This window comes from Malania oleifera, chromosome 9, assembly GCF_029873635.1.
Source record: "Malania oleifera isolate guangnan ecotype guangnan chromosome 9, ASM2987363v1, whole genome shotgun sequence".
NCBI lineage: Eukaryota > Viridiplantae > Streptophyta > Magnoliopsida > Santalales > Ximeniaceae > Malania > Malania oleifera.
The window spans coordinates 3,358,683-3,380,278 of NC_080425.1; the positions used below are offsets into that span (position 1 = coordinate 3,358,683).

General features: G+C 34.4%; 2 protein-coding genes across 2 annotated transcripts; one reads left to right on the top strand and one right to left on the bottom strand.

The window, feature by feature from the left end:
* Positions 1 to 11,058: 11,058 nt before the first annotated feature.
* LOC131164226 (uncharacterized) lies at positions 11,059 to 12,998 on the top strand. The gene is made up of 4 exons (XM_058121255.1): positions 11,059 to 11,408; positions 11,529 to 11,765; positions 12,416 to 12,583; positions 12,685 to 12,998. The coding sequence occupies exons 1-4, from the start codon at positions 11,394 to 11,396 to the stop codon at positions 12,736 to 12,738; spliced, it is 474 nt and encodes a 157-aa protein (XP_057977238.1). The 5' UTR covers positions 11,059 to 11,393; the 3' UTR covers positions 12,739 to 12,998.
* A 463-nt stretch (positions 12,999 to 13,461) lies between these two features.
* Positions 13,462 to 17,616, bottom strand: LOC131164414 (subtilisin-like protease SBT2.5). Its single transcript, XM_058121579.1, has 9 exons — positions 17,492 to 17,616; positions 17,240 to 17,390; positions 16,177 to 16,571; positions 15,979 to 16,074; positions 15,737 to 15,806; positions 15,309 to 15,591; positions 14,847 to 15,181; positions 14,432 to 14,699; positions 13,462 to 14,192 (listed from the first exon to the last, which is right to left on the bottom strand). The coding sequence occupies exons 1-9, from the start codon at positions 17,614 to 17,616 to the stop codon at positions 13,504 to 13,506; spliced, it is 2,412 nt and encodes an 803-aa protein (XP_057977562.1). The 3' UTR covers positions 13,462 to 13,503.
* Between the last annotated feature and the right edge of the window lie 3,980 nt (positions 17,617 to 21,596).

Here is a 21,596-nt window from a genome sequence, read left to right on the forward strand (position 1 = left end):
TTGCACAAAGTATTTTAGCACAAAATTCAATATATATAATAAGATATTTAAAAAATTACCCAACTCATACAATATCAAAAGTATTAATTAAAACAAGATTATATCTTAAAGGCTACTTCAAGTTATTTTGTTTTCTCCTCCCTCACAAGTTTATGTTATTTCTCCAGGTTGCGAATCTAGATACCACCTTTTTAAAATGAAAATAGGGATGCTGACATTGAAGAGTTTTGCAGAAATATGCATCAACCCCGAGAATGAGATTCCTAATAATAAAATGTAAAACCAAATGTATTAACACCAAAAAATCAACGAGGATTTTCAAAATTGTTGATTCAACACACAAACCAAACACCATATGAAGGACATCCAATGGTTTGATTAATGATGCTTTTCGCACTAAACATCTTATATTTAAGATTTGGAAAAAGTAGGAGGGATTTAGGAACACAAATTGGTTGCTTGTTGTGTGGTCTAGGCCCAATAAGCTTCCCAATGGACTTATAAAAAAAAAAAAAAAATTCCCTTTATCTGTTAAAGCTTCATATACATTGTTAACCCACAATTTAACTGTTGAGAATTCCACTTGTAAGCTTATCCCACATTGAAAAATTAGAGTGGATGATGGGTGCTTATATACATGGTTGGACCAAATACCCAATAGGCTTAAACTTTTGGGTCAAGTTAGTGTTCACCCAAGTGTATCAAGCCCACCCATGGGTTTTTTTTGTTCTAACAAGTGGTATCAGAGACGACAGTTCATAACTCTGGGTGAGCGACATCGTAAAAAATCGAGACGTGAATTTAATTCTCCTAACGCGCTAACAGTTGGAGAACCAAGTGTGTGGTTAAGGCCAATAAAGATCATCTAGGCTGCGGATGGATCTAGAGAGGGTCAAGACGTGAGAGGTAGGATTGGTTCGGAGGCACGTGGAATGCAATCCAACGCATGTAAGGCACCAGTGGTAAGGCCCACTTGAGCTACTGTTGGAGAATTGAGCTTACTCCCAAAAGGGAGACGATTTCCATTCAAGGGGGAGCAATTGAAACTCACAAGTAAGGGAGAGATTGTTGAGAATTCCACTTGTGAGCTTGTCTCACATTGGAAAATTAGAGTGGATGATGGGTGCTTATATACATCGTTGGATCTAAGATCCAATAGACTTAAACTTTTGGATCAAGTTGGTGTTCACCCATGTGTATCAAGCCCACCCATGGATTCCTTCGGTCCTAACATTAACAACTTAAACTTTTAGGTAAAGTGGTAATCTAACATGGTATTAGAGCTCTGGTTATCAAGAGGTTTTGGGTTCTAATCTTGTCACCTGCCTTTATTCTATGACATTATTTGTCATGTGTTTTATCTCTCCACGTGCTGGTTAAAAGGAGGTCCTGGGTTCTAGTCTTATTGCTCGCAAATTAAAAAAAAAAAATTATTGCATTCTTTATTATGGGTGCTATTTATCATGTATTTATCTCTCCACGTGTTGTCGGGCTGCACGTGTGGGGGAGTATTAAAACTTGATATACATTGTTGGTCCACAACTTAACAATTTAAACTTTTAGGTAAAGTGGTAATCTAACATTATCCCTATTTAATAGTATCTTCATCTCTATGACAATGCACACACCTTAATTATAACACTAATTTTCAATCTCTAAATACTCTAGTATTATGGCTATACAGACATTATGAGTTCTAATATTGAGTGATAGTCGACGCTTTAAAATTGTTTATCTTAGTATTAGAAACAAAGATTCAAAGTATAAGTAGTGATTGACCCAAGTGATAAAAAGTCTTCCTTTGGAGGTGGTCATGGAATTCAAGGAGATTAATAAAAAATGGGAGTATTAACATTTGTCCTTCTATTTTTTGTAATTCTAGTATAGAATTAAGAAATCATCTAAAAAACTTAGAAAACATTTTTCTTTTCAGCTTGTTCAATCCTTAATATTGGAGGTATGGTTGAAAATTGGCAAGGAAACATAGAGTGATTGAAGAAAGGTAGAAATTCAAAAGTTGATGGGTTAAGAAAGACCACTTGGCAGCTGCAATGTATTGCATTTGGAGGACACAAAATGAGAATTTATATGGTGATGCTGTAATTGGCAGTAATATTGTTATGAAGTCCATCGTTGATGATGTTAAATTTGTTTGTAATTCATCAATAAGCGAGATTCTTTGAGTTTAGCTTAAGTTGCTTTTCCCGTTGGTAATATATGAGACTTATTTCTTATCAAATAATAATGTTAGTGATGATTTTTACCTCTAGTTAACTAATGTGTGCTTATGATTTATGACTAATTCTTTGTAGAATTATTATTGCTGCTATCTTAATCATTACATCAACAATTTGACCACTAGGTTTTCCCTCTAGTCCAATAGACTGATCTAGTGGCTTTCTTGAGTCGGTTACTAGTCAGTTTATAAAACCACGCTCATGAAAGTGTTGAGATTTGAGAACCACCATGCTAGCTCGTGGTAGACGCATGATTTATGTCTTGTAGCGACAAAGTATATATTACATCTAATGTTTCTATAGAAGTATAAGTTAAAAGGTAAAAGTTGGGTCCATTGATTAACAGGTAAGAGAAAAGGTTAGCGGTACTTTTTCGGGGTTCCATTAGGATCTTATAAAATATTTGCTCATATATATAAGAGGGTTTGACTCAATTGCTCTTCATAGCATCACTGACACACATGTACTAACATACACATGTCATTCATGATACATGTGCTTATGTTTGTGCAAGTTTTTGTTTAGTAGTTTTAAGATGAAGAGTGTAAAAAATAAGAAAAAATTGCAATGGTACAGGTATTTATTGATTTGTCAATTCAATAAACCTATGTTTGACAAATGGTTTAAATTTAAATTTATATAGATTCAAAAAAAAATGTAATATAACATTATATTAAAATTTGTTCAAGTTCACTCAAATTCAAATCTAAGGCTTAAAATTCATTCTTCCAAATATAATATGTGTTTGGAAGTATGAATCTTGAATTTTGGATTTGTGTGCATCTGGATAAAATATAGTAGAAATTTGTGTTGTATTAGTATTTTATTCAAAAATCGACAAGTCTAAATCCAATACCCCAATTTCATGATTCCAAACACATGGTAAGGTTGGGTTTAGGAGTATAAATTTCAAACTTCAGATCTATATTTGTATGGATTTAAACAAAATCAAGTATACTTCAATATTTCATTTATCAAAAGATTTAAGACTTTAGATTTAGATTTGTATGAATTTAGATAGAATCAAGTATACTTCTATATTTCATTTATCTAAATTCATATAAGTCCAAATTTAAGGCCGATATTCTCAAGTACAATTAGATCGATGACATTTTGTTTATGAAGTGTTTTGTTCATAAATAATAGAATAATATTTTGTAAACGGATTTGATAATGAAGAAGAAGTGTCCTCATCATTAAACAAACAAATTACAAGTAAGATTTTTTTTGCTAAAAATAGAATGGAGTAGACTATAATTTTTGGGTATTATGAAGAACAAAAAAACTATCTAAATAACAAATCACGAAATTTATCATTTAGAGAAGTAACGATTCTAAACTAATTAGAGGCATCTGTTGTTGCCAAAAATCGAACGACTTTTGTGGACCATCCTTCGACCTGACTACCTGAAAAGAATCAAATAATAATGGCTTGGAGGACCACTCCGATGTCTAAGTTAGGAACTATGGGGACTTCTAGGTTACAACAATAATAGGAAAGTGAAAGAGCATGAGATGCTTACTTCCCCCCGAGATCCCCTTTTTATAGTAACAAGGGTAGGCCTTTCCCCAGCTTGGCATGCATGAGATACTATTATATATAGGGAGTTACAAGCAACTATGAGTTGCAAGTAACTCATGCAAGTAGATTTCGGACGGTTATGTAAAACCATCAATTGTTGCTTCACAGTCGTACTGTGGATTATTAATAATTTAGTGGGAGTTATGTGAGACATCTAACATTATCCAAAACTGACCTTACCACTGCCTACCTCCATGTGCATACTTGTAAATATGGGCGTACTAATATTGGCGTATCAGCATCATTAATTCCATTACTAGATTTGGTTCTTGAGAACCCAATTTTGCTTATTAATTACACGTTAATTCCCTTTCCTATAAAAAGTTTTGTAATAGATTCACTATGAAAAAATGTATATATTTAAAACAATCTCATTATCCTTTTATTAATAGCAAATAAAACAACAACAATACAAACGTTGAAAGATTCCCATTTGATGAGGTGAATTATGTGAATCCACCTTCTCTATTTTGCATAGGGGTGGCAATATGGGTCGAAACCCAATGGATGATTCATGACCCACCCATTTAAATTAGGTTTGGATTTAGAATAAGGTAACCCATTTATAAACAAGTCAACCGAACCTGACCCATTTAATAAACGAATTAGGCAGGTTTGGGTTAGGTACCCACGAGTGACCCGTTTAATTTGATATTTTATATATATATATATATATATATATATTGTAGAGACCCGAAAAATTATAATTATTTAAAAATTAGAAAAGATAATAAATAGAATAGATAAATAAATAATAATGGGAAAAGGGAAAATTTTGAAAGAAAGAATAGCAGACCTCACCGACGAATCTCCTATCTTTGTCAACGAGTGCTCTTCTAGAGATCATTGACGAAGTTCAGTCCCTCGTCGACGAAGAGATCCCAAGTGAGTGAATTTCAGATTTTAAGTTTTGTCAACGAATGTATCCTTTCGTTGACGAACTCCCTTTTGTGATTCGTCGACGAAGCCACGTGGCAACGGCGTGTATAAAAAGAGTTGATGAAGCTTCTTTGCAAAGAAATCATTTTTTTCTTTGTTTTCTCTCTCTAAAAACGTTCTCTCTAAATTCTCTCTAAGTTTTCAGCCCGGATTCACCCCAAATCAACAAATAGAAACCGCTACAGTGTTCTAGGAGAGATTCACTACACATCTAACGAAGCAGATTTCTAAACTGGACTTTTCAAGAATCGCTCCAAAGTTGAGGTAAGGGTTAGGATTCTTAATTTTTGGGGTTTTAAACTTTTATTGTGGTTTATGGGTTGAGAAAGTGTTGAAATAATATGTTATTTGGGGTTTATCTAATTAAACTAGGGTTTTTGAATCAGGGTTCGGGTGAGCGTCATAGGTATTATTTTGGGATTCTTATTTGCGTAGTTTAGGAAATCAGGTAAGGGGAATATATTAAATTAGGATTTTTGAGAAAATAACTGATGAAAAATGAAAATATTATGTATATATGTATATGATTTTTACGTGGGTTTTGAAAAACCAACCGTTTGAATGGTAAATTTCTGAGCTTAAGGCTGTGGTATTAGATATTATTTTTGAAAATGGAAAGTTAAAATGACAGATTTCCTAGTTAATTGTATAAGAAATTAAATGTATATTTTCAGTATATGAACAAAGATTATGGGTTGGTTTATTTTCAGTGGAAGTATGAAATATGTTGTTAAATTGTGTGGCATTTATAAAATGAAGTTTCTATGTTAAACTATGATATATGTATGAGATGCAAGAAATGCTGGAAATGCATTGAGAATCAAGATATGATATGATTTAATTTGCATGTGTTTGGTAATGTTAAATTACAATGTATGGTTTGAGAACTTCGGTGGATCAAGAAAAAGGGCACAGTATTGTTGCGGTTATGTATGAAGCGCTAGTGCACCCACACGTTTTAGGTAGAGTGTGGAGACGAGATGGTCGATTGTACTAGGGAAGGGTAGTGTCCTCCTGGAGTCTAGACCAGTGTGGGAACAGCCAATTGGACCTACAAACTGTAGAATGTGGTTGATTTAACTTTGGAGGGTCAACCAAGGTTAAGTCTAGCTTTTGAGCCACACAACCCGTCATATGGGGCGGAAGCATGATTAGGATTTATCACATGTATAAAGGGTTCTAAACGTATAATTGTAAGTTAATCATGGATAATATGAGAATAATGGATATGGAAATGGCAGTTATGGAAGCAACGAATATAATAACAATAGAAGAAAATGACATGAAAACAAACATGAATATAGAAAGAGATGATGAATATGTGACACATGAATATATAAAATGAATGTGAATGTAATGAATGACACCCAGATAACAGCATAAAGAGTAATGTAGTAAAGTATTATCAGTCTTAAATATAGTAGTATTACATGTATTTAGGGCGGGGTATACTCTTCGTCCAAGGGCTTACTGAGAAAGGCGAGTGCCCTGATAGGTATTAGACGTAACTGCGGGCTGCATAATGTGTTAAGGCAGAGGGTAACTACTTATATGGGTGAGTAATCTTCCCTATTCTCAGGAACTTTTGCTGGTAAACCTTTGTATGAATGCGTGAATATGAGATAAACTAACTACCTGAGGGCTTACTGAGTAAGGTAAGTGCCTTGATATACTTAAGTTATGACCGTAGGTTGCTTAAGGTTTCAGAGCAGATGAGTACTACTTGTATGGACGGGTAATCACCCCTATTCTTGGGAACTCTCGTTGGTAAAATACCTTACATGTGTATGAGTAGGAACAGAGAATGACTTCATAATTTTGGTTTCATTTGAAAATAATGAATATACATATATGTTGTGTGATGACTCAAAAATATATATATGATTAAAGCACAACAATAATAAAATAATAAAAATGGTTATTGAGTTAATATCAATACAGATGTGTTTTTCTGTAGGATCCTTGATTCCATGTTTGATGCCTAAGAAAGACCTTGTCTAAGCGAGTGCTCAAAGACTATTGCGGCTTAGTCGCTTCCTGGAGGTCGGCCTGGTCAAAGTGGAATTTCATAAGATAAACAGGATAGACACTGTTTGTACACGTAAATAAGTATATATACATAAAATAGTGTTTTGACAGACATAATTTGTAAAAATACGTAATAAGATGATTATAATATAGGTATCATATGTGGGGCCCACAAGACTTTGTGGGGTCCACATGAGTCCCGGAGCAACAAGACACTGTTTATATACGTAAATAAGTACATAAAATAATGTTTTGACAGATATAATTTATAGAAATATATGATAAAATAATAATAATATAGATATCCTATGCGAGACCCACAAGACTGTGTGGGGCCCACATGAGTCCTGAAACTGTATGGAGGTTTACACGAGTTTCAAAGTTATTTAGGATGTATAAAATCGTATAAGAATTATTCGAGTTACGTAAGATCCATTCAGGTCTTGAAGTTGTGTGGGGCCCACAAGACTATGTGGGGCCCATATGAGTTTTCAAAATTTAAATTTAATTCTTGTTCAAAAATAAATAATAAAATAAATAAATATTAAAAATAATTTAAAAGTAATAATAATGATAATAATAATGATAATAATGATTAAGAAAAATAATAAAATAATAAAATAATTAATTAACTAATTGATTAATTAATTAGGTAAGTAGTTAATTAAAAATTTATTTAATGGGAATGGTGGCAAGCACTCCCACATGGCCTCCATCCCCATCTCATACTCAACCCATACCTTGCCCATCCCTTGCCCATTCTTTAATTTTAAAAAAATTATAATTTCACCAATCTCCCCACACTTTTATAAATTCCATTTCTTCCTCAAAATTTTCCTATAAATAGGGAGCTCTCAACCTTCATTTTTCACAACAATTTTCTAAGGAAGAGAAGGATTAGTGAGTGAAAGAATTTGTGGTGGAGAGAGAATTTTGAGTAAGTTCTCACTCACCCACTCTTTCCGATCTCATTTTTTAAAGATAGTTATTGTATTCGTAGCACACGGTAAAAGAAGAAGGTAAGTAAATTTTAATAATGTTAGTTTTTTATTATTTAAAATTCATACCCGAGTTTATTTTATAAATAAATTTCAATTATGTTAATTAGTTCCACAAAATTTCCATGAGTTTATTTTTATGTGTATTTGATTATACCAGTTCTATCTTTAATATACTTGCATATATTTTTGGGTTAAGAAAAGTTCTAATCCCCTCGGGTAAATTTTCAGCATTTATTTTTATTCAAAAATAAAACTATATATATTTTTAACACAAAAATTGTGTGGCATGAGTTTATTTTTACGTTACATTTTTTATGTAAATATGAGTAAAGATTAGATTTTCACGATATTATTTTAAATTACATAAATTATAATAAGATGATTTTAAAACCCCTTATGGCAACGAAAGTTCAAAGTTATAGATGCTCGATACTGCAACTTAAAGTTTATACAGATCAGAGTGCACCCACACTGTTTACAGAGTGGTTATTTATGTTAGTGGATTTCTCTTGAGTGCACACCTGGTTCCGGACCAGGACTTAATAAGGAAAATCTCACTTAAAGTTTACGTACGTTGATTTAGTTGGTCGGCCAGCCAGTTAAGTCCAATCTTCGGACCGTACAACCCAGTCATGGGGGTAAAAATGACTTACGGCAAACAGGCCTAAGGGTGGTTTTTATAATATATGTTTATACATATTTAATTACGTGTACAAAGTCACTAATGATTTGAAGGAAAAGTGTAAGTTTACGTGAAAAAGATCATTTTTGTGCTTAAATGACGATCTAAGGAAAACGTATAAGGAAAAGTATATATATGTTTATCATTAAATGTTTATACAGTTTTAAAATTAAAAGTTTAATTTAACAGTTATAGTATATAATTATAAAATTTTACTGTTGTAATTAATGACAAAAGTTTTATGCAGAAATTTTTAAATTTATATTTATTCTAAAAAAAATTTTGAAGTTATAGTATTAAATATTATTTTACGAAATTTTTAAAAAGCTCATTTTGGCCACACACTAATAATAATCTTATTTACTTACTGAGCATCGTCTCACTCTAATCATATTTTTATTTCAAATAACTCTGAAGAACATGTTTGAAATCAGGCTTAACAAGCATGCGGGTGGGGATAGAAAAATAAAGATTTGTTTAAAAATATTAGTATGATGTCAGATATTTATCCTTGTGTAATTTTTCTTCTTTTGAAATAAATGATTGTAATATGGATAATTAGCACTTTGGTTTAATAAAAATTGAGTTTATTTTGCTTTCGCTGTAAATCAATAGTAAAAAGTTAATATCTCAGGCCCCTCGGGGTTGGGGTGTTACATGTTGTACTTAAATCTCATGATTTTCACACGCTGATTTAATGTATTCCATCCTTACTGAGATGTGTCTTACTCGATAGTTGAATTTCATCTTTTTAGGACCTTCACGAGATCGAGCTTAAAGAGCTGGAGTTGTTGTAGCATTTTTGAGAGAGAGAAAGAGAGGGTATGGACTAATGTATATGTAAATTTTCTTTTGGGTATATTTATGTTTTCAGAGTTGTGAATACTGGATGTTGGGTTATGTTTTTGAGATGTATATAGATGTAGAAACTCTGGTATATTATGGAAGAATTGTTATTATTTCTACTGCATATTTGATTTAGAACCAAGTTCAGGTAAATGGAACATGTGACACTTGGACCCCACTTGGCAGGTTCGGGGCGTCATGAGATGGTAGCAAAGATATATTTCAAATAATACTTCGGACCCTAGTTTCGGGTTTGGGGTGTTACATACATATATATATATATATATATATATATATATGTATATTACATTTAAAAATATTAATTAAAGAGATGTACTATTTTTTATGTTTTATGTTTTTTTGTTAGATATGAATAAATAAAATAAAAAATGTTGTTTTTTTTTTTTTTAAAAAAATCATGTCACTTTATATGAAATGTTTTAAAAAATTTAAAATAAATAAATTATATTTTTAAAGATATCATGAATGAGTTCTTAATGGGTAAACGTTTATGACCCATTTGATTAACTGGATGAGTTTGAGTTTACTTGTTAGTCACCTTTTAATAAATGGGTCAACCCGAGCTCAAAACTGTTTAACCCCTACCTGTTTACAATTCATTCAAACCTGACCCACTAACCCGTTTTGGCATCCCTAATTTTGCACTTTTTTTTTGACAACTTTTATTAATAGTAGATATATAAAAAAAATTGATTGATTCTACTTTTTTTTTTCTTTCACCTAATTGCTTTTAATATACGTTTGCATGTTTACGTATTATTTTCAATATTTACTATTAGGTTGGATAAATATGCGACTATTTCATCTTTTAATCATGTTAATTGTTGAGTTAACTAATAAAATATTATTATTGAAAAATTATGACTTCTTAAAATTATCAAAAGTTTGTATAGATTGGATAAGATGGGTACGACTTATATGAGATATGTTTAGTTGGTTTCCTTTTAGTTTTGATATAAGTTTGTTTTCTTATTTTATTTGGTTTGATACATGGGGTGTTTTATTAGTTATTATGTAAGCCCTAAGTGTGTTTTTATTTCCACGATATTCTTTCGCCATAAGTGAGAGTTATTAATAAACTTGGAATGAACCCCTTATGTGGGTGGCTTTCGGTTCTTTAAAAAAAATATTTATTAGAAAAATTATATTTTAAAACATCACAAAAATAAATTGTGAACATATATTTTTTGTTATTTCTTATTCTTTCTTGAGCTAATTGCTGAATTAATTTTGATTAATTAGTGTCTAAATGAAGTATTAAAACATATTAGTATTTTCAAGTTGATTTACATGAAATTTTAATAGAAAAAAAGTAACTGACGGATCTTCGATAATTTCTAAAACAAAACAAGTAATTAATCTATATGTCAACTCACATATAATGTAAATATTTTATATTCGGAAAGAGTTTAATACATACGTATCTTATATTATTAGGTCATCATAAAAAAAATATATTATTTATTTAGTTGTACAAAAAAGATTATTTTCTATAAATTTTATAAATTTTAATTTATAATTACTAGACATTTGCATTGAGATTTTAAAAACCAAATAGAGTATTTTTAAAAAATATTTTTTATCATAATAATAATAATAATAATAATAATTGTTATTGTTGTCCCCCATTTTCACAGATTTGACTTAATTTGAAAGCAAGCTTGCGCTGGGATGATGATCAATAGTGGGGAGTGGGGGGGAAGCCATGCTTGGGATACTGTGTTGGTGATGCGTAAACTTTATATATTTCAAAAGAAATTGTGTCAAGTTCGATCTCCAATCCATGTCTCTCACCAAACAAAAACCAAATCAATCAATAAATGAATCTCTATATTTGCTTGTTGCCCATTTAATGATTCAAGGAATGTCGATACGATTTGTCTCCAAACTGCAGTTTTCAGATTTCCCTATCCACACTCTGTATATTTCATGAAATTCACATGATCAGACTATGATCAAGTTCGTCTAGATTCAACCAATGCACCAATGTCCTGTTGGGGCTTTGCCGTTACTTATTCTGTATATAACCAATCTATCATCTGATCTCTCTCTTCAAGATGAACCCAGAAACGGTCATCTCTCTCTCTTTCTCTCTCTCTCTCTCTCTCTCTCTCTCTCTCTCTCTCTCTCTCTCTCTGTTTTTTATTTTTATTTTTATTTTTTATTAATGGATGGGTGACTTTGAATTCCAGGATGAATGCTGCAGGGAGAAGGTCGTGGTGGTGAGTGTGTATGTGGAGAAGGAAAGGAGAAGATGGGTGTCATCAACCCACCACCGTCGCCGTGATGGTGGCGGTGGCTGTAGGGGATACAATAGGAGGGCTGAGCTTCTTGACTACTCCCACAGCCTTAGGGAGTCTGCTCGATGCGCAGCATCTACACCCCAAAATCCCAAATTTTTCATCCCCCAAGAACCTGCAGCAGCCGAGGTACCCCTTTTTTTTTGTTTGGGTGTTCATTTTATTAGAAGGGAAGGCAATGTAGACATTATTAGAAGGCAATGTAAAGCAGAGAGAGAGAGAGAGAGCTGTGGCCTTACATTTTTATAAGAGACCTGTTGGGGATCTAGGAACAACAATCACATACAACCAAATATAAACAAGCAAAAAATCGAACACCAGATTTAACGTGGTTCGGTCCACTCTGACCTAAGTCGACAGAGCACACCAATCTCACTATAAACTGGGAAAAGAATTACAAGGACGAGGAGGCACTGCTCAACTCAACTCTCTCTCTCTCTCAACACAATTCCACTCTGTTCCTCACACTTCTTCCACACAATTACACGCACATATACATCTCCTATATATGGTCATGGATTGGGGGTGGAGTAGTTGACTTAATTTCAAACAAGGTGGGCAGGGTTGGTGGAGGTGGCGGCCGTTCTTCACTTACCACAGCTCAATATTCAACAGAAGCGGCTGGGGTTGGTGCTGCCGATGTCTCCACCTACTGCAGCTCAACAAGACCTTGACTTCCAAGTCACACAATGATTACTTTACCGTTGTGTCTAGACTCCTTTTATATATATGTGTATTAATGCAGTTGCACATTTCTGTTGATGTTTTGCTTCTGATAGGATATCACTGGTCAGGGCAAGCCAAAACATACAAGATGTCCAAAATGGCAAATCTTGATTCCAGACTTCCTCAAATCGTCGACAAATCTTCAAGCTAAGAATGAGAGAAGGAAGATGATGAAGAGGAAGAAGAAGCACCATGAATCAACAGCTACAAAGAAGAAAGCTGTAATGAACTGATTGGATGCAATACAAATTCCATCATTTGCTCTTGAGTGTTACTTCCTAGCTAGATTGAGATTCTAACTTAAACCATTTTTCTGATGCAGAAGAGGCGGGGATTTACCTCTAGAGTGTTTTCTAAACTATTCTGTACACAGTGAAAGCATATGTAAGGCTTCATGTGGCCGGCAACTATCTACATCCCTCAAGGTGCTTTGCATTTTAGAAGGAAATGAAAAGAATAGCTCTCGGATATTGAATGAATGTGGTATTGCATTATTTATACTATTGTGTACTTAAAGAACTTATACACATGGTAAAAAACATTCATTCTTTTTATATGAACTATCTCTTGTATGTAACCCGGCACAGATTAAACGAATCACATTTGTTTCAATAAAGAATATATTTTGTTGTCTGAGATTTCCATCTTTTATGACGACTATGTTTCTTGATACATATTTAAAGTCTATTGCTTTGTCGCATCGAACCTCATAGTGATAATTTATTAAGGAATAACTATGGTATCAAATGATTGAAAAACTGTGAGTAATTTACTAATAATACTGAGTTGACATTCATAAAAATTATCTAATAAATTATGAGCTAAATACATCTTGTTTAGCACAAAGAAATGATATTCCTTGATGCTACCATGAGAGAGAAGCAATGAGGTCAGCCATTTTCAAATATGCAACATGGGTTTTGGAAATGAATCATCCAGATTCATCCTTTCTAAAGAGGTAAAATCTTGTAGTTTAGTGCTCTGGTGCATCAAGCAGACTACCTGAAAATGGGGAGGGAAAAAAAGGCAAGAGCCATATTGAAGCCTTCTATTGAGTGTGTCGGTGAGAGGCATTGGCACAAAATCAAAATTTGATTCAAAAAGAAACATTTCAATTTCTTATTAGTTATAATGAAAAAATTCAAGATCGTAAAATGCTGCTCACGTAAACTGCTATAGGAGCTCTAACTACATGCTTCCTACTTCCTTTTAGTAGCATCTCCCCAAATGTATAAGCATTTGTTGCCTCAGTTGCTTCTAGTTTGAGGCTTATATGCCTCGTAGCATTTGCAGCTATTCTAAAAGCTCGTGGCAAGACATTAACTGTCACACCCAATGGCTCCTTGACAATTACTTGGTAAGTTTCTGCCTTACCAGCCACATTTGTTACCCACCGGATTACCTCTCTCGACCCAACCAAATTCGAAACAGTTACGCTTGGTGTGTTCAAATCTGAGCACCATGCCTGGGTCTTAGTTGGGCACCCAATGCCAACAGCTCGTCTCACAGAGTCATCATCAACACCAGGAACTGCACAGAGGAATTCTATGTAGTGTCTGAAATTGATGTTGAACACAAGTCCAGGGTCAATGGCTCGAGAAGGGTTTATGGATCCAGCTCCAAAGTCAAATGGGGTTGCAGGTGCTATTCTGTTTGCTTCTTGTGCTAGGATGGGGGCACCAGAGTGGTCAGTTATATCCGCTGTTGTCATCATTGCTGATATGATAGCGGAGGAACTCCACTTGGGGTGTTTTTGCTTGATCAAAGCTGCGACACCAGCTACATGTGGGGTAGCCATGCTTGTTCCTGACAAGAGTGCGAAATTTTGCCCTGTATGAAATATGGAAAAAATGTGTAACTTGAGTGCATCTTCGAAATCACACCGAGGATATAATTTTATCTGAGACCTTTTGTAATGGACTGTGTTCCAATGAAGAAAAGAAATTGAAAAGCTGTTTTGTTTGTTGAATTTGCAGTCAGCAACTTGAAGTGGTCATGTTCAAAATTGTGAATGTCCATGTCCTAGGCTTCAATTCTAAAATTTACCAAAAAATTAATGTGGATTGTACCTTTGAAATATTGATCTCCTTCACTGTTTGGGCTCCACGCAGCCCATATTAAGGACCCTGGAGCCACAAGATTTGGTTTAAGGATGTCTGCTGTCTGCAAAAGTGCGTTGTTCACATCAGGTCCTCTTGATGAGTATGATGCCACAACAGGTGCCTGTCCAGCATACGTTGCTTGCCTTCCATCCAAAATCCTCGCTGTTGCGGTGAATGCAACTGCTCTTCCACTTCTGCTCCTTATTGTATTCAAGTTGTAATATTCCCATAGAGACTGCACATAAAATGAACAGCTCCAATTCTTCAAACTTCCATTTTGCATAATGTATCACTTGGCCTTCAGGCAAAAAATAGAAAACACAGGGACAGTGTGAAATTCGTAACTCAATAACATTTTTTATAAACATTGTGTGCTGTATACCGAGGAAGCTTCCATGCTGTTTAGGACAATGCCAGGGACTCGCAAGGTCACTGTGGTGCCCTTAATTTGCTGAGAACCAATGTCAGGATCCATTGTGATTATAAACCCAGCAGCCCCCACTTTCTGCATCGTTTCTGCAACTGTTGCAATGCTTGCAGCCCCGAACTCAAAGTCAAAGGTATAGGTGCATACGATCAGTTTCCCCCTGACCAAGGATGGGATAAAAAGCTGTGTATGCTGACAGCTGTCAACAGCCAGGAAACCAACCGCAGCATTCCTTTGGCAGACATTGGCTGCTGCTGCTATTGGGAACATTAGGTCACCTGGTGTTGGAGCTGCAAAAAAAGCTTGGATAGCATAAATGCATTCTTTGAAGATGTTCAATACTTGAATTCTGAAAATTAACAAGGTGTTTTCCTTTGTTAGATTGATCATAAGTAGTACTATAGTCTTTACACTAACGTGCAAGGCCGGTGCCTGTGAAGCTTTGTCCACTGCCCAACTTGATGGAGTTGCTGTACTTGCGGTCAGTGACAGAAGCAGCGACACTCATGATCCATGGACTAAAAGATAGGATTGAGCTGGAAGAGGGACCACCATTGCCTGCAGCTTGAACAACCAAGACACCGGCTTTTGTAGCAAACAACAGCTCCAGTTCTAGCACATTAAGGAAAGCAGAGGGGCCAGAAGGGATGCTAGGTGGTCCAATAGAGAGGCTTAGTATATCAACTCCATCTTCAACTGCCTAAATTAAAAGCACGCACTGCTAAAATAGTTGGATGAACAAATATTGTTCCCCATAAAAGTAAGAGAGAAAGAGACAACTAGATGCCGAAATTTGTAACCAAATCTAGCTCCAATCAATCACCAATTGCCCATATTATACATACCTGCTCAACAGCAGCTACAACATCTGACATGTAACCCCCAAAAGCACAGAGCGCTTTGTAGACAGCAATCCTGAGTAAAAAAGAGATCAAACAACTGCCTTTTGTATTACATGGTAGAATTATACAAAGCACTTGGAGACTACTCATCAGTGAGCTGCGTGATATGGAAATCTATGGTAAAGATTAGACTGTGAGGCCTGATGATCAAGAGGGAGGAAAAAAACAAAGTATGGTTGCCTTACCTGGCTCCCGGAGCCATGCCACTTGCATATCCATAGTTGAATCCATTGGCTATTACAGGAACTTGGTGGTTTCCAGCAGCTGTTGAGGCTGTATGGCTGTTAAGTTGCAAGATGAATTGCAATGACACTGGTCTTGAAGGAACATAATTTCTAAATAAAATCTTGAAAATATTACAAGCAAGGTCAAGTGTAAATTGCCTTCCATGACCGTCGGCATCGAACGGGGATGCATAGTCACGTGTGACATTGAATTCTCCAGCAGCAACTGCAGCACGTGCAAAATATCGTGCCCCTGCTATCTTGCCACTGCAAGCTGCTGGAGGGAACAGCTCTCCAGTAGTGCATTTCCCCTTGAATTTTTTACCATTTCTACCCAGACCCTCCTGGGCTATAAAACTTGGATGGTGAGGGTTAATTCCGGTGTCAATCAAACCTATCACTACCCCCTCACCAGAACTATTTGCCCCTCCTAGAGTTGGCCAAACACCAGCAGGAATCCCTAGAAATTCTGGGGTGTGTGTAGTAAACTTCTCCATTTTGACATCTTCATGGATGGCTCTAACTCTCTCTGCAAGCTGAAGACTATCAAGAACCTACAAAAAACAAATGTTGATCGTCATTACCCATTTCCCTCCCGCCCCCCCCCCCTCTCTTGCAGTTTCTATCCGATATGTTATATTGATCAAAATTCCTTTAGAAAAGAGAACATTTGAACAAAGCAGGTAACATGCATCTTTCTTTCATTTTTTTTTTTCCTTATTCCTTCTTTTGGTTAAGAGGTGATAGAAAAATAGAAAAAGCAGATACAACTACAACAGAGAAGATGAATCAGAGAAACTGAATTGTATTAATTTTCCATGGCCTGTATATATACAGGGCAGAAGACGGGAAATATTCCCAGTTAACTAACTAACAGAAAAGAGAATAAAAAGGAAAACAGAAAAAATATTCTTTTGAAAACAGAAAGAAATAATCTCAAGTGGGAGTTTGTTGGGTATTGCTGATAAGAGGACATGCTTATGCAAGTAGAATAGGCTTCCTTGAGCTGTAACTTACTAGCTGATGAATGCTACAGATAGTTCATGGATGCAGGAAAAAAATGGATAGATAAAAAAGGCAGAATTCAGAGCCAACCAGATCCTGTCAAGCAATATTGCAAGGGTAGAAACATCTTAAAATTTGGGTGTACTCAGAAAATTTTATTAGATTTTTAATCATTATCAGAATGCTAGATCAATCAGGATGGGGTTTCATTATATACCTCTTCAGATGCAACGTCAATAGCAAACCCATTGATCAAATGAGTGTAGCTGTAGAGTTTGCTGTATGAACCAGTCTGGATGAGAGATTCTAAGAAAATGTCATGCCCAGTACTCATCTTTTCTTTGTAAACCACATCATCTTCGTCACTCCTATTACCATTCGGTCACCCAGAGAAGAAGAATAAAGAGTAGTACATGAAAAACTTAAACAGAGAAAAAAGGGAGAAAGATCGAACCAAGGATGGTCTTGCTTGGTTTTGTGCAAAACGACAGGGTCTTCCTCCATCAGAACCATAAAGACCTTGGCTTGTACTACAAGAGGACTCCATATTACGGCAAAGGACAGAGAGAGAAGAAAGATGGAAACAAATGCCATTGATAAGCAACAGATGGAAACTAAAGAGTTCGGCTTGCTACTTCATTTGAGGTGTGTCAACAGTAATTAAGCATTTCATAGTAAATTAGGTGATGGAGGAAAAAATTGCATGTAATTTTATTTATCACAACTGTCAGTGCCTTTCTCATTTTCAAACTACCTGATTCTTACAGTAGGTAAGGTCATTGATGCGAACACGCTGTCAGCAAAAGCTCTCTTTGTCATTTATCTAAGCGACATCTTAATGGTTTGAGCATCTAATATTCGTGAAGCTATGTAATAAGGTAAAGAGCGGCATGGGACGAGCATTATGTAACCAAAGTCTAATGGGCTTCTCTAAATTGTTCATGTGTATTTTTGCAAAGTACTCTATTATTTATACCTAATCTTCATCATGACAATTGGTCTAAATGTGTTGGACAAATATTTTTCGCTAAGCACTCCTTTATATAAGTTCTAGTAGAGCAATTGAGGCAGGCCATGAGGAAAGAGTGAAAGACACTGCTCCAACATTTCTTACACTCAACATACTCTTTAGAAGTTCTTTGAAGACAATAAATTATTAAGGGGCAAACATGTGTTGTAAGTTATTATATATATATATATATATATATATATATATATATATATATATATATATATATATATGTATATAAAAAAAAAGTGTCTCAAATATAAAACATAAAAACATTAATTGAAAATATTTTCTAATGTAAATACTTAAAACATAAAATATTATTTATTGTGAAACATAGTAAGAAATTATTTTTTTCTAAGTAACACTTCAACTAAATACTTACTTTTTCTCCATTTTTTTCACCTTTCTCTTGCTAAAATCTTAGTTTTATAATTTCCATTAATAGATCTAACATTTTGATCCTTTATATATACAATTTTTTTTTTCCTGTCCAATGGAAGTGGGAGAGTTAAAAAATCTATTGCCTTCATGGTCTCTTTCTGCTGTATGTTTGGATTCACCAGAGAGCAGACTTTATTTTAATATGTAAAAAAATATTTGAGTCTTCCCAAAACTGAAAGCCACACCTATCGAAAAATAATTCAATCAAGATGGGTCTTACCAAATCGTATTTTGAGATCTTTTGCATTAGTAGATAAACCAAAGCATAACTAGGGAAAAATAAATAAATAAATAAACTAGCTAGAACATAAATGAAAAGGAACAATGAGAAGGAGAAGGAGAAGGAGAAGGAGAAGAAAGAACATGCCAAATAAGAAGAATGTCAAAAGAAGAAAGACAATACTAAAAGTGCCTGTTCAACAATGGAGAGACCAGAGAGGTGACAACTTGGAGAGATAAGGGATTAATCGTTTGGGCGATCGCGGGAGGAGAGCTGAGGATGTGTAATTTGTGTTATTTTTTAGGGATAAAATAATCAAAAAAACTTTTAATTTGTGCTCTTACCGAATCAACACCAGGGAGATTGATGATTCTCCTAGAAGCAATCTAAAGCTATTTTAAAGGCTGACCAAACAACAACGATTTGCTGAATTTTGGGCCGTCAAGAACCCAACCTCTATTTAAAGGCTAGTTGTTGTTAATCATTTTAGATCAATGTAGTTAATTCATAACTATATCATTTTCTAATGAGATATAATGAAGGTAATAAATTATTAATTACTATAAATTAATAAATATTTAAGTGTCATTATCAATGAAAAACATCATTTAGACTAATCAAAATGATTAAATGCATCTTAACAATCTTAAATACATGAACTTTTTTTTTTTTTTTTTTTAATTTAAAGTTCAACTTGATCTATGCGTCCATCTTCTATCTCATATCCTTTGAACACACCAAAAAGTTGCATCAACATAAATTGCATAGGCAAGTTTTATAGAAAATTTATTACTATAATTATGGGTTATGGCATACACAACCATACATCAAAATGGAAGCCTAATTTATTCTTTAAAATTAATCAATAAAAATATTTCCAAGGTAAAAATTCTCATTTCGTTGAATAACATATTGTGCATACCATACCAATCCATCCATTACTTAGTTGTTAAACTCTACTACGGTGACAATACTATATGACGGGTCCTATTGAAAAATAGGTCAACGCCAACATAATAAAAAAAACTTAACACCTCTTTGATTACGCACTTAAACTACGTAATTAGGCGTTTTAATTTGTACATTAGGGCTTATAGTTTTAATTAAATGCCTAATTACTCTCAATATTTTAACAAGGTGTCCTATTTATAATCTCTGGGTTTTATTGAGTAATTTAAGAATTTTTGACATTTTTTTATCGTAGAAAAATTATCGGGAGCTAAAACCAGCATCAGTTCACAATTCGAGCATAACTTTTTCGTCCAAGCTTCGATCGAGACAATTTGAAATCCTAAGGAAAGATGAAAATATGACCTACAACTTTTGTGTTTTGAGCTTTGAGAGATACGGGCTCCTTGGGGGTCAAGATTGGTTTTGTTCGTAAAGGAATAAAAAGAAGAAGAAAGAAGAAAGAAAAAGAAAAAAAAAAATATACAAAACCTTTTGTGACAACCCGAAAAAAAAATGGAATTTAAATAATAAAGAGGAAGGGAAATGGAAATAGTAACAGAAGGAGGAAGTCGATTTCGTCGACGAATACAGGAGATTTGTCAATGAAGGTTTAAGAGAATTCGTCGACGAAGACTGAATTTTGTCGATGAAGAAATACCGAGAGAGTTTTTGAGCTGACTGAATTTCGTCGACGAGGACTGAATTTCATTGACGAAATTATCAAAGGATTCGTTGATGAATGATGTGGCTCGTCGACGAATCTAGTTATATAAATATAGAAAAATCTGGATTTTAACTTCACACTTAAGCAACACTCGCCCTCGCTCTCTCCCCTTCGATTCTCCCTCTCCCTCTCTTCGTTTTTGGGCTGGATTTACACCGGATTGACAATCTAAAGCCACCACAACGCTCCTGGGGAAGTTCTCTCCAAATCTGCCAGAGCGGATCGTTGGTGAAAGCAAGTTGGAAATCATCCCTAAGTTGAGGTAAGACTTTTTAAGTCAAATTTGATACTACGACAGTTATAAGAAATGATGTACGCATGAGAATACTGAAATTTAATATTGGAAGTTTTCAATTTCAGGGTATTGATCAGGAAATCCTACAGGGGTTAGACTAGGATATTTTAGGGGCTTTCTCAATAGTTAGGTAAGGAAATAAACTAAAGCAGTTATTTTCCATGCAAATTACTACTATGTATGAGTAAGTTTATTTTCATAAAAACATATATTACATATGAATATTATTGAGAAAATGTATGTTATTGGGAAAATACTGCTGTTATACAGGAATGTGATTTTGGAATGAAACGTACAGATTTACTCAGTTTTGTGTGGCATGAATATTATTTTTGCATGAATGTATTATGATATGGAAACTTTACGAGAAAAGCATGTTTTTAGGAATCACGAAATAATGCAGTATATGATGACTTTGAATTGCATGATGATTGATTTATTTTTAGAATATTATATATGAAATGTTCGGCATAAGGCCGTAATTATGAAATGTTCGGCACGAGGCCATAATCATGAAATGTTCGGCATGAGGTCGTAATCATGAAATGTTCGGCACGAGGCCGTAATTATGAAATTATGAAAGATGTTATAATATCATGTATTATATGTTATTAGAACCCGGGTGTTAGTTTAGTTCAGTTTCAGGAGCTTGGTACCGTAGCTATATAGATCAGATATCTATGTTCAGACTTGTGCTAACCACCCCATGAGGGAGTGAGAGATGGACAGTCGATGTGGCTTTCAGTGTAGAGTTGTAGACGTCCACCTGGCAGTCCGGACCAGGGTGTGGCGGGCCCATCGTACTTATAGACACTTTTTGACTCGACAGTGGTCTGCCAGCCATTGTCGGGTCCTGCCTTCGGGCTACACAACCTGTCATGACATCGGCTAACTATTCATCTTGGGTATGTTTTTAGTATTATCAGATATA

Excerpts from the sequence above, each read along its gene's own strand:
- LOC131164226 (XM_058121255.1), top strand. Across the intron at positions 11,766-12,415 it reads AAGAACCTGCAGCAGCCGAG|GATATCACTGGTCAGGGCAA; the intron begins GTACCCCTTTTT and ends TGCTTCTGATAG. Across the intron at positions 12,584-12,684 it reads CAGCTACAAAGAAGAAAGCT|AAGAGGCGGGGATTTACCTC; the intron begins GTAATGAACTGA and ends TTTCTGATGCAG.
- LOC131164414 (XM_058121579.1), bottom strand. The coding sequence starts at position 17,616 with ATGGCATTTGTTTCCATCTTTCTTCTCTCTCTGTCCTTTGCCGTAATA. Across the intron at positions 16,075-16,176 it reads GATGCCGACGGTCATGGAAG|CCATACAGCCTCAACAGCTG; the intron begins GCAATTTACACT and ends GCAACTTAACAG. Across the intron at positions 15,592-15,736 it reads TTGTAGCTGCTGTTGAGCAG|GCAGTTGAAGATGGAGTTGA; the intron begins GTATGTATAATA and ends CTTTTAATTTAG.